We start from the raw sequence: 12,953 nt of genomic DNA, 5'->3' as shown, positions 1-12,953 counted from the left end.
ATTTCCCCCCTTCACGATTCTGGGGGAAGTGCTCAGGAAGTTCGTGGCCTCAAAGGGGACGAGGTTGACCCTCACAGCCCCATTTTGGCCCGCGCAAGAATGGTTCACAGAGGTACTGGAGTGGACGGTGGACTTCCCCAGATCTCTTCCAAACAGGACAGATCTGCTCAGACAACCCCACTTCGAGAGGTTTCATCAAAACCTCCCCGCTCTCGCTCTGACTGCCTTTCGACTATCGAAAGACTTGTCAGAGCGAGAGGTTTTTCTCGCAAAGCTGCAAGCGCTATCGCGATAGCCCGCAGATCGTCGACTATGCGAGTTTATCAATCGAAGTGGGAGGTCTTTAGAAGATGGTGTAGATCGAAGAAGCTGTCCTCCTCCAATACCTCTTTGACCAACATCGCAGATTTCCTCCTTTTCCTGAGGGAGGAATCGCACCTATCAGTATCCACCATCAAAGGATACAGAAGTATGCTGTCAGCTGTTTTCAGGAATAGAGGCCTGGAAATAGCTGAAAATAAAGATCTGCACGATCTTATTCGGTCTTTCAAGACTTCAAAGTCTAGTAAGCTGAAGACTCCAAGCTGGAATCTTGATGTGGTCCTGAAATTCCTGACCTCGGATAGGTTTGAACCTCCACAACGTGCCTCTTTTAGAGATGTTACTAGGAAATGTATTTTCCTGTTGTCCCTCGCTACTGCCAAGAGAACGAGTGAACTCCACGCTCTAGATTCTCGTGTTGGCTTTAGAGGTGATGCTGCTATATGTTCTTTCCAGACATTGTTTCTGGCGAAGAATGAAAACCCTTCAAAGCCCTGGCCCAGGAGCTTTGAAGTGAAAGGCCTTTCTAACCTAGTAGGTAAAGAGATTGAAAGGTCTCTTTGCCCTGTCAGGGCTCTAAAATTTTATCTTAGTGAGAAGCAGCTGGGAGGTTGTCTACAAGGTCTCTGGTGTGCTGTTAGGAACCCGAAGAGACCCATGTCTAAAAACGCCTTGGCCTTCTTTGTAAGAAGCGTGATTACGGAGGCTCATCTTAACTGCCCTGCTGACTCCTTCAAAGCTCATGAAGTAAGAGCGGTTGCTACTTCTTTGACTTTTCAAAGGAATATGTCAATGAAGGACATCCTTGAAGCGACTTATTGGAGATGCAATTCAGTCTTTGCATCTCATTACCTGAAGGATGTCAGGGTTACATATGAGAAATGCTTCTCTCTCTTCCCGTTTGTCAGCGGGTACAGTGCTAGGAATTGGAGCAAATACTGATCCTTAATTTTTTTTTTTTTGTGTATCGTAACCCTCTTGTTAGATATGTTTTTGGTTTTCTACTGGGAGGGGCGCAAGATGTCGCACAGGCGGCCATCGCCTTTTGTCAGTAAGGAACCGGGGGTGTATCTGACTTGTGGGGGTGGTACAATTTTTTTTTTTTTTTTTTTGTACTATATATTTATGTGCGTTTATGTGGTTTCGAGTTTATTGGTTGTTTGTTAGGAGTTTGGGGATAACTCCTTTCAATCTTTAGAACTAACTCGGGTGTTAGGATCAGGTGATTGGGATCGGTGTTGTGCTCCTTGAAAAAGGTGTATTGTCATGTTAGTGGATTAGCACCCATTGACAAAGGCCTTTAGGCTCTGCCGAGTAAGTGGATAAGACCCCATTGGCAGACCCACAAAGAACTCTTAGCCATAGATCAATATCTCACTGAGGCTCTTGAGGCGAAGCAGACTCCTGGGCAGTAGCCACAAAGTCTTCCGCCTAATCAGGTAGGAACCAAGGTTTTATTAATACCTACAACATATGTTGTTTACCTGTCTATTTCAGTAGTTAGCTGTCTCTTACCCACCACCAAGGGTGCCAATCAGCTAAGTATATATCTGACAGGGAAGTTGAATGTACATACTTACCAGGCAGATATATAAGATTAATGGCCCACCCAGCCTCCCCGCAGGAGACAGGTGGAAGAGAGAAAATCTGATTAGAAAATGGGAATGGTTCCTAGTCACAGTAGATCACCTGACCTACCTGTAGTGTGTGCCGCGAAATTTGAATTTCTGTCGGGACGATGGAGTCTATAACTAAGTATATATCTGCCAGGTAAGTATGTACAAAACTTTATTGTATCATAATATCATTTTTATACTGTAGACCATGAAACTGGAATGTTACTTTGAGTCTGCCATAATTTTACAGACGTAGGAACTATTTATTATCAACCTTTTGATCTTGCAGTATGCCCTAATTTTGTGTATTAGACCAGGAGCAATTTTTTTAAGCCATATTTTCAGGGAAAAAAATGGGTTTTATAAGCCATTAATGTATGGTAATTTTGAATATATGTACGGGAGCTTTTTCCCATGCTGTCTTTAAATTATCATGTATTTTCATGTTATTGAAAATTTCATGTTACCTGAAATTACAGTATATTTCAGAGGGCAATATGACAGAAAATATGAATTTTTTTATTTTGCAGTTTTGCATAAAAAAAAAGGTCAGATTTTCACATTTTAGTACTCTTGAGGCGTGTAAGTCAAGATCTGAATTATTTATGTATGGTATGCATTGTATGTATTAAGAGTTAATCATTAAATGAAAGTAAACTAGAAAAAACTTTACAAGAATTTTCAGTTAAAGATATTCAGGTCTATACTATATAGAATGTAAAAATTTTCAGTAATCTGTGACTGTATGGAAAATAGTGTTATTTCCTTTTGTTTAATAAGAAAATTAACAATACAAAAATCATAAGAATTTCGTAATTTTTGCATGTTCATATACTGTACAGAAAAAGTCAAATTTCCAATACTCAGACTTTGAAATGAAAATTAATGTTATTTGTGTCATTTCACACATTTTTTAGTATTGGTTACTGTACCTCTAATTTTGTCATGCTGATTTCACCCTTGTCAATTACTCTGTCAGATTTCAATTTTTCGATCATGTTCATTATTTTTATAATATTTACAGATAAACTTAAAAAAAAAATTTTATGTATTATATCTTTATTCCTGTTTACAGGCTCACAAATGTATCCTTACCAACCATTAAATGCCAGTTTCCTTTCAATATCACCAACATTTTAATGGAGTTATACATGAAATGAGCTCTCTTCATTCTTCTGTCTTGATCACTTCTGCCCAAATTCCCAGTTAGTTCGGGTCTGTATGCCCTTCTTCATTATTCTTAGGCCCTCCTACAGGTCGCTGCCTCACCACTTCCATATGTAATCCTTTTTCCACTTTGACATCATGCATCTAAAGTATCTCAAAAGTTAAGATAGTTAAGACCTCAGTCTATTTTGTGACTGCTGGACATTGCATATATACACCACTTCCTTATTTGTAATAGGATTAGTCTACTGTACAATGGCCAGGAATCTCAACAGTCTATGGTAGTCTCAACTTTTTAAACTATCATCTAGTTCCCCATTGGACGAGTGGTTTTTGCTCTCGGATACCAATCCAGTGGTCCAAAGTTCAATTCTCGGCTCTGCCAACATGGAACCAGAGGAATTTATTTCTGGTGATAGAAATTAGTTTCTCAATATAATGTGGTTCGGATCCCACAATAAGCTGTAATCCCGTTGCTAGGTAACCAATTGGTTCCTAGCCACGTAAAAATATCTAATCCTTCGGGCCAGCAGCCCCAGGAGAGCTGTTAATCAGCTCAGTGGTCTGGTAAAACTTATATATACTTAACTTAAAACTATCATCTTTCTTGTCAGTGTCCATGTTTCTGCAAAATGGATAGTACAGGTTTTATCCAGTCATCATCTATGCTTTGGCTGCAAATACCAGTAATCAAACATTCTCTTTCCTCTTTATGCAGACTGTTTTTACCCTGTATCTATTGCTTCACTTACCTCCTCTCCTCCTTTGCTCATTATATATATATATATATATATATATTATATTATATTTTATATATAAAATTATTTAATATATTATTGTTATTGGAGATATATATATATATATATATTATAATTATATATATATATATATATATAGATATATATATTATATATATATTATATAGATATATATTATTTTGGGTATTGGAAGTCTTTTACTCTTACTTCATGCATATTTAACTTCTGCATTGTTATAGGACAAATTTCATTCATTTGGTACACAGTAAAAGTTCATCCTCAAACCTTTCCAGTAATGTCTACATGGTCACTTTCTTGTTGCACTTCTTTGCGCCCTTTCTTGTTACTGGATGCTTTATTTTGCTTAAATTTATATACAGTTTCATCTTTATTTCACTTTTCCATTTAACACAATTTAACCACCCTTTCTGATTCTGTTACTAATGTTAGGTCACTTTCATAAAGCATTTCTCATGGCCCTCCATTTCTAGCCTCCTCCTTTGCTATGACAGCAAATGGCTCAGAGCTGATCTACTTTCATATTCAGATATTACTTCACAATGTATGTATATATAGGAGTTAACTTATTGTTATAGAGTACTTGCAAAAATGATCAGAAATACTCTAAAAGCTTATGTGAAGTCCTACTACATTAATACCTAAAAATGTGGAGCCACTGAAAGAATACTAAAAACTGTACTAGTCTTATGGCACCTCTGTCTCCAGAAAGTATGGAGAATTATTGTATCACTGGAAAGTATGGAGGAGTTATTGTATAACAGCTAATTGGTTTTAATTTTTTCCAAGGAGCTTTCTGCTTTTGTCATCTGAGGTATCATTAATGCAAGGGGGATTAAGGAAAACTATTCTTAGTACAGAAGTTCACTACCAGGGAGAAATCATTGGTATACCTGAACTGTACATTGCATGAAATTGTACTGAAAGCGAATGTTGTATATATGTAAATCCCATGAAGTGCAGTTATTTTCTATTTAATTTCAGTACGTATAAGGCAGTAGGGTTAGCTTTGTTACATATTTGTAAGATTTATATCTTTGATCTGATTTTGTAAAGAGAATTAAATCCTCAAATAGATGGACTGTATAAGGTGTAATCTTTCATTTTACACCTTTTGAGAAAAAAATTTTTTTGCACATGTAAATTTTTTTTCCCCACAGAAGACATTTTTGGGTTACAAACACTGATGGTATACAAATATACTGAATACCTTTAACAAACAAAATATAAAGACAGGCATGAGTTTTATATCTACAGGTGCCTCATCAGCATGATTTTAATTTGGTGTAACATATAGCTAGTTACAATTATGGTAATGTTTGCATTTTCACTCTAACAACATCAACTTCCTAATAGATTACTAATTATAATGATAAATTTATTTCCATAACTCATACATAAATATATACAGTAATCCAGTATTTATTAGATTTTTTTTTCTCATATGTAATTCTTTTTGCTCTTATTTACAAAAATATTGTAGTAATAAGACTGTCTTTAAAGGGAAATACATCTTTAAACTTCTATTCATGTCATGTTTCTATTAATGAATACTGAAGGTGTGCTGTAACTGGCACAGCAGAGGATACTGATGTGTAGAACTTCTTCATAAGCACTTAAAGAAAAAATTATAATTATGTTATCCTTGTTCAGATTTTCCAGATCCATCCACCACATTGGATTTTTCCTCTTCGATAGCAAAGCAGCCTGATCAGTCTTGAGTCATGATTTAGGGAGATTTATGTTTCCAGATTCTGCCTTCTCTCCTGGTAAAGAAACCTCTACCAGAGATTATTTTCAGTCTGTCTGTCTGCTGCTCCTAAATTCCTAAGCTGCCTTCTTAGTATGGGAAACAGTACCTGCCTTCCCTTCTCATTTGATTAGATTAATTTTCAACCCCTGAACCAGATAACTTGAGAATGGCATGAACAGGTTTCTCTTCAATGAGGTTTTTTCTTTTCATGAGTTCTCTGGTCCTCCTCCTTAGCCCGGTGTCCCTTTACTAGTAGGTGGTTTCTCATTCTTAATTAACATTCTGCCTGTATCCAGTGGGCTTGGATGATTGTTCTGGTTGTTGACTTCTCTTCTATACTCACCTGCTTCTGTGCTCTCATTCTGTGTACTGTGGATTCTCGGTGGCCCCTGGAATCCTTTCTGCCTCCAAGTAGTAGGGGAATATATTGTATTTTTGGCATCTGCAGTTTCTGTTAACTTCATATTTCATGCAACTTGACATCCTCTGATTCATTAAGCTGTTCTGGTGTCATTGTTCATTTCAACCATGTCACGCTTGTCCATCCCTCCTCGAGTTATAGGAATCTACTTCTCTCTGAAGATGTTAATCCATGTTAATTTTGGGAGGTTTCTGGTTGAACATAGTGAGATATATCTCAGGAGGCCCTTGCACAGCTCAAGCTCAATACTGCAGATGTGCCTTTGTTAGAGCAGGCCTTTGTTGATAAATTTCTTTGACTTTGGCAAATTTCTTTTGCCTGCTTGTTATGTATATGACAGATTTTTTTTTTGTCTGGTTGATGTGACAGGTCATGCACTACAGGTTAAGGGATCCTTGTCATTCATTCTCATCCTTTTTTAATGTTATCTGCCAGTGACACATGGAAACATGTTTTTCTTGAAATGCCTTCCTTTACTCCTTTGATATTTTATGCATGCAATACAAGGGGTTGAAGTCTCCTGTTGCTCCCATTAAGTACAGAAGCTAATTGGATTTCCTAGGTCAACATTGCTTCTGTGTCTGTGTCGTTTACAAGCTTGTATTTTTTCTACTCTGACTACTTTTCTCTGCAGGGGATCATCTGCTTTGTCTTCCTCCTATATTTTAATACATGGTTTGTATAAAAAATGATGATTTTGCAGTACAAGAATTTATACGAACTCATTTAATCAGTGTCTTCAGAACCCTCTTCCCTTACCTTCTTCCAGACCAGTGTTGGCACATAAGAATGAGAGACAACTGCTTGTAGATAGTAGAGTGGAAGCTGGGCTTGAGGAGTGAGACTTTTCTTTCAATTCTTGAAGTCTGTGAGACAGTCTTTTTCACATGAAAAATACTAGAAATTTGCTTTATTTTAAAATCACTGATTTAGTGTAAAATTCACCCAAGAACAGAGCTATAAAAATTATTATTCTGCTAACTCAGATGGCACAGATATAATATTGCTCCTAAAAATGATGCTACACAAAGCACTTTACTGTGTGCATCAGCTTTAGAGCTATATCTGAAACATTTTTGGAAGCTTTATTTGTTTAGGAAAATGAAACACCTTGTATATTATCAGTACAGCAATTCTGGAGTGTATTTTATCAGCTTATAACAAATTTATCATTCAAAAATAAGAAACAACAGTCATGCTACATCCAAACCATTTATTCTTAACAACCAATGATTAAAGCCATCCTGACTCCATAATCTAAAAAAGGGAAATTATGTTATTTACTGTTAAGGCATGCATATACCATATAAAAAATACACAATATATCAGTCCATTTACATATGCAATATATATCAGTCCTTATTGTATTGAAAAATGAAGATATATGAGATGCCAATTAAATAGAAAAGGTTGCTCAGAGTATAAAAATGTGTCGCTATATTTAATGCTAATCAGCTTAAGAAAAAGAGAGGAACCACATGTATAAGTAATCCTTCAATTATCCAGATTAATAGCACCATGGGTCATCGGATAATGGTGAAATCTGGATATTGGCGAGTAGAAAAATCTAGGTATGTTCAAAGGCAACTGAGTACCCTTCCTCACCAAACTTTCTCAATACCACATATACAGGCATTTCCCCTACTTATGATGCATCATTTTACGATGAATCTAGTTTGCGACGGGGTTAGCAGTTCTCATGGTTTAGAATTAATGAAGCAGTAATGATACAACAATATTGAAATTACTTTAAAATTCATGCACAATGCATACAATGGTGTCGTGAATTCCTTGGGAGTTTAATGTTTACGATACATTAATTCATATTCCATTAAAAGATATGTATGTAAAGTACTGGGAGAGAGAGAGAGAGAACAACTGATGCATGTTTACATTAAAGCAGTGGTTCTTAACCTGGGAGGCAGGCTTCCTAGGGGGACAACAGCAATTTCCAGAGGGGGCGCAAGCCCTAGGGAAAAATAAAAAACTCTAATTATGTTCTTTATTCTTTTAATAAGAGTGGGGAACTAATATTCTGAAGTTTATGAACAAAAGCAAAAATATCACCTTATAACGTTTGTTTCCTATATAGTCAACTACCCTAATTGGACTCATTCGGATCCTAAGTACTTATGTTCAGATCCATGTATCTTTTGTGATGCTGCATTTTCCATGCTTGTTGCTCTCAAGACTAAATACAGAAACAGGTTGAATGTTGAAAGGGACTTACTTTGTGCCCACTCTGGCATTCAACTGTGCATTCAAGATCTAGTAGCTAAGAGGCAGTGTCAATCAGCTCACTAATTCATTCCCAAAAGAAGAAAAACAACCCTTCTCTTTCTCTTTATTTTTATTTTCTTTTAAACTAGGAGGGGATTTTACTATAAGATGCAAGGGGGGCATGGAGGGAAGGACCACCTCTTAGAGGAGGGCTTGATAATAAAAAGGTTGAGAACCAATGCAATGAAGTCTAATGGTACGGTAACGCATACTGCACTCTTACACTATTTTGTTGATATTTTATGCTATAGTATATTCTCATTTATATTTTTACTGCATTTTCACATTTTCTTATTTAGTTTTATAAACTTAATTATAAATGCCATCAAGTTCATAGGGTATGTACATATGACACACTCGGTTCCATGCATTTAGTGAACTTGGTGCAACCTGTGGGGTTTTATCCTACCTACATATGAAATGAGCATTTTAAATATGTTTATGGTGATTAGAGATGTAATATTCTCTTACTTTTTTTGTATGCTAATCATAGAATAAACTAAACTTGTATTAAAAACAGTAGTACAGTAATCAAGCAAAAAGAAAAATAAAAAACAACAACAACGGTAATGCATACAGAATTATGTACATATGTAAGTGTTACATAATAAAAAAAATATGGAATATTATTCCATATATAAAAACTAAAACTATGATTAATTAAAACCAGTGACCCAAGAGGTCAACCAGTTTGCTTGCAGGAATGTGATCGGACCCGATAAGTTAATTTAGGCTAAGCTGACGTGTTGTATCAGTCAGCGTCTGGTTTGCCGTCATCTGTGGTCATCAAATCTATTGTTTTGTAAACTAATGACAAATCTTCCTGCTTGAGACAACCACAGTGACCTATAACCCAGACGGCCTACATGACTTGTAATCTATGTCATCTGTGTGTATGTTCGAGCTACTGTCTGCTCACTTTATGATTTGTAAACCAGATTGTAGGTCAGACTTCATTAAGCCAGCTTCCTTGGAAGACCTGTCCAATTTTATCTGATCTTCACAATGTAGACTCAGAGAATACAGATATTTTCGTACTCTGTGTTTCAACAATAGAACCTCGCATCAGAAAGAAGATACTGAATGAACTTAGAAATTATCATCGAAATCCAAGACACTCCAATGAGGATAGGGAGTCATAACAACCGACCTTAGTGTAAATTATCGCAAGTCTAAATAACCTCACAGTGCGCATCGTTATACAAGGCCTAGCACAACACATATGCACGCACTCATTCGAAGGCACTGTGAACTTCTTGGTGTTTGTTTCGTAATTTTATGTTTGTGATACAGTAATTCGTATTCCATTAAAGGATATGTACCTACAGTACTGAGAGAGAGAGAGATAGAGAGAGAGAGAATTTCATTAAAGGACATGTAGCCTACAGTACTGAGATACAAACCTGAGGTCCTTTACATAAGGAATTACTTAAAGCGTAGCTGGAATTACGGCCGTTAAATTCTTGAACAAGGTGGTCAGGCAGTAACTACTGTGTGGCAGGCAGGTAGGCTAGCCTGCCCGGATGTAAACACTTCACTTTGCCTTTCGGCCGAGGTTCAGATTGAGGGGTGGCATGAGGTGGGCATGTATGTAAAGGACCTATGGTTTGTATAGTTAGGAAAAATACAATTTACTTCCAAATATTGTGATTTGTTCCTACACGATATACAAACCCTCAGTCCTTTACATAAGGAAGACTCACTGATTGGTGGGAGGAATATGAGTGAGCCTATAGAACTGACTGAAGTTCTACACACCTAGGCTACTCCTGGTCGTAAGAGCGAGGATGAGTGCCCTGCCTCTGACAACTTGATCGGAGTATAGGAGCTGCATGATCAAGAGTCAGACTTCTGGGACTTTTCAAAATGAGTGAGGAATCGTAACTCATCCGGAAATGGGCTGTGAAGGATATTTAGAGTTGGAGACATTAATTCAAAGTTCTGGGAAGGGTTTGCATTATTGCCAGTCTCCTTCCTCCCCTTGCTAGATGAAGGAGCAGGATTGCTTCTATGATTCTGATAAGAAACATAAAAAAGATACTTTATGTATAAGCTTACCGCATCAATCGTCTGACCAGCCAGTGTAAGTTCGAGTCCTATCCTCAACCCGAAGGAAGAGGAGTGGAAGGACGAGGTGGGGAAGGGGGAGAGGCCAGTCACTCTCTCATCCTTCTTACCTCTAGAACAGCACACTATAGGCGAGATGCAACTTGTCCTCTTGAAGGAGCTGGGTAAGTACACACAACCTGCAAGCATCCACCACTGGTCCAAGGAAATGAGGTTCAAAGGACCTGTGGGCAGGCCCAAAGGGAAAGATAAATATGGTCGCAATGATCTTATCTATCTTCCTGTCCAACATATTCTTTGGAGTGATGACAAGTACCCATCCACCGGACTATCCAACTGCAGAGAAGTCTCTCACAGTCTCGTAATATTCCGCAGCGGATAAAGACACCGATACTCCAGGTGGGTGTCAATCCTTATGGGTACAGGAACATGCCAATAGGACAAAGTAATGACTGATCTGGATCAACCAATACAAAGTCCACAGCGTAGCTCATGACGGTCTTGGACTCTTCAACAGCTGCCAACTGACTGCACTCAGTGTGAGGCAAGCAGTCATGCATCCGAGATGTAGTCACATGACACTCTCCTTTTAAATGGTTATGCCAAGAAACCGTACAAATCGTCTATCTTGTTTGCCATCGATGTTGGGAGACAAGATGATGATTCTCTCAAGGCATGCGTCCATCAGACTCAAGTAAATTGCCTTCTGAGACCAAGGACCCTGATGGCAAGACAGAAGTTCTCATAGTAGTTGAATCTCAACAAAGAAGAAACAATACTATATGTCAGTGAAATACTAAGGCGAATGCGGACCTACGTCTTCACAGCTGAATCGTGAGAAGTTAACTCTCAAGATTCTGAACGTAGAAAGAGTCCCGTCGATGACACCAACCAGTGAAAACGGCTTTAATCCCTGTTGTTTTACAGAGGACTGAAAACGCTAAACCACTATTTCATTGCTGTTCGTTGAGAAGTCGGAGTTTGCAATGAAAGCGGAGCGCCTTTCAGTAATGAAAACGCAGGGATTGTACTGCCTGAAGAACCACTTCTCATTGGCTAGATCAGGGAGGACATTGTATTACTTGGAAGTAGAGTTGGAAGGGCGGGCAACAGGCGAAGTCTTCCATTATTCATCTACAATTCGGGGGTGAACAAAGTATAATTGCACACCTACAAATTATGAGATGTATTTAGAAGATAAACTCAGATGTCTGAAGAAATCATTCTGCATCATCGCAGCGGCAGGTGTGATGAAGCGGAAGACTTGGCTACAGACTTCTGTTTCTGTGAGGTAACCAGAATGATGATACAGAGTCTAGTGAGATATCTCTGTCTGGAAATTCTCGCAACAGCAAAAGGCGATGCAGCAGAGATGGTCAACCACATATGCGAGAATTCAGCCAACCAGAGACCTAAGTCTGTGATTGCTGGGCAGAGATTCGATTCGGTAGTCAATCATCGCAGAGGAGGAGAGACAAAACTATCTCGGAGAGCCAGCAGAACTGGCTGTGGCAGACAGGGCTGGCAAGCAGGCCGGACACCACTAGCTCTCGCTTATTTGTCATTCTGAGTTGCCAGGTAATCCATTCCATGAAGGAATGAGTTTGGCTAGAACCATCGAGCGCAAGAAAATACGCTCGAGCTTTTGCATTTTAACAAAAACGGATTTCAGTGAATGCAAACGCTGTGGTGTTGTTGTAAACAATACCACTATTATCTAAAAATCGAAACTGGTAACTCTTGGGAGGCTTGCAAGGCAGTCCCAAGTAGTAGTTCAATTAACCCTTAAACGCTGAGCCGCTATTTCCCAAAGAGTGTCTTGTATGCTGGCGGCGTTCGGGAGTTGGCGCCGAAGCAGAAAAAATGTTTTTTTCAATAAATCACAGCACACTTAGTTTTTAAGATTAAGAGTTCATTTTTAGCTCCTTTTTTTGTCATTGCCTAAAGTTTAGTATGCAACCATCAGAAATGAAAAAAATTATCATTATCTTATATAAATAATAAAATATATGACAGCACGAAAAATTTTTTCATATATAATTGTATACAAATTGCGCTGTGAGCAAAAATGGTTAAAGCTAATGAGTTAATTTTTTGTTATTGTATTGTACACAAAATTGCGATGATTTTGGTATATGACAAATTGTAAAATGATCAAAGCAACACAGAGAAAATATCACAAAATAATACATGAATTTGTAATGCACGGACGTAAAAAAGTTTTTTTTTCAAAAATTCACCATAAATTGAAATATTGTGCTAGAGACTTCCTGTTTCTTGCAAAATGAATGTAATTGATTGAATATTACTAGAATGTAAGAGTTTTAGCTTACAATTGCATTTTTCTACCATTTTGGTCGAGTTAAAGTTGACCGAAGGTCTTATTTTTTCTATTTATCGTGATTTATATAAAAACATTTCAAAACTGATAAAAGATACAACCATGAGTTATTTTTTGTTGTATTCTACATGAAATTGTGCACATTTTCATGTATAACACTTTATGTAAGGCCTAATATAAAATGGTGCGAAAATTACGACAAGGTGACTCA

The 12,953-nt window shown here is 37.6% G+C and overlaps 1 protein-coding gene across 4 annotated transcripts in view; it reads right to left on the bottom strand.

The window, feature by feature from the left end:
- The window catches only part of LOC135198771 (sushi, von Willebrand factor type A, EGF and pentraxin domain-containing protein 1-like), an 810,178-nt gene that overhangs the window by 31,277 nt on the left and 765,948 nt on the right, over nt 1–12,953 (bottom strand). For 3 of the 4 annotated variants that reach the window (XM_064226685.1, XM_064226688.1, XM_064226689.1), the window contains one exon: nt 7,159–8,023. The exons of the other annotated variant lie outside the window; for it this stretch is intronic. In XM_064226685.1, coding sequence (XP_064082755.1) covers nt 7,944–8,023 — 80 coding nt within the window. In that variant the 3' untranslated portion in view covers nt 7,159–7,943. Of the gene's footprint in view, nt 1–7,158; nt 8,024–12,953 lie in introns of those variants that run through there. 4 annotated transcript variants of the gene reach the window in all.

This window comes from Macrobrachium nipponense, chromosome 22, assembly GCF_015104395.2.
Source record: "Macrobrachium nipponense isolate FS-2020 chromosome 22, ASM1510439v2, whole genome shotgun sequence".
NCBI lineage: Eukaryota > Metazoa > Arthropoda > Malacostraca > Decapoda > Palaemonidae > Macrobrachium > Macrobrachium nipponense.
This window is presented reverse-complemented; position numbering and strand designations above follow the sequence as displayed.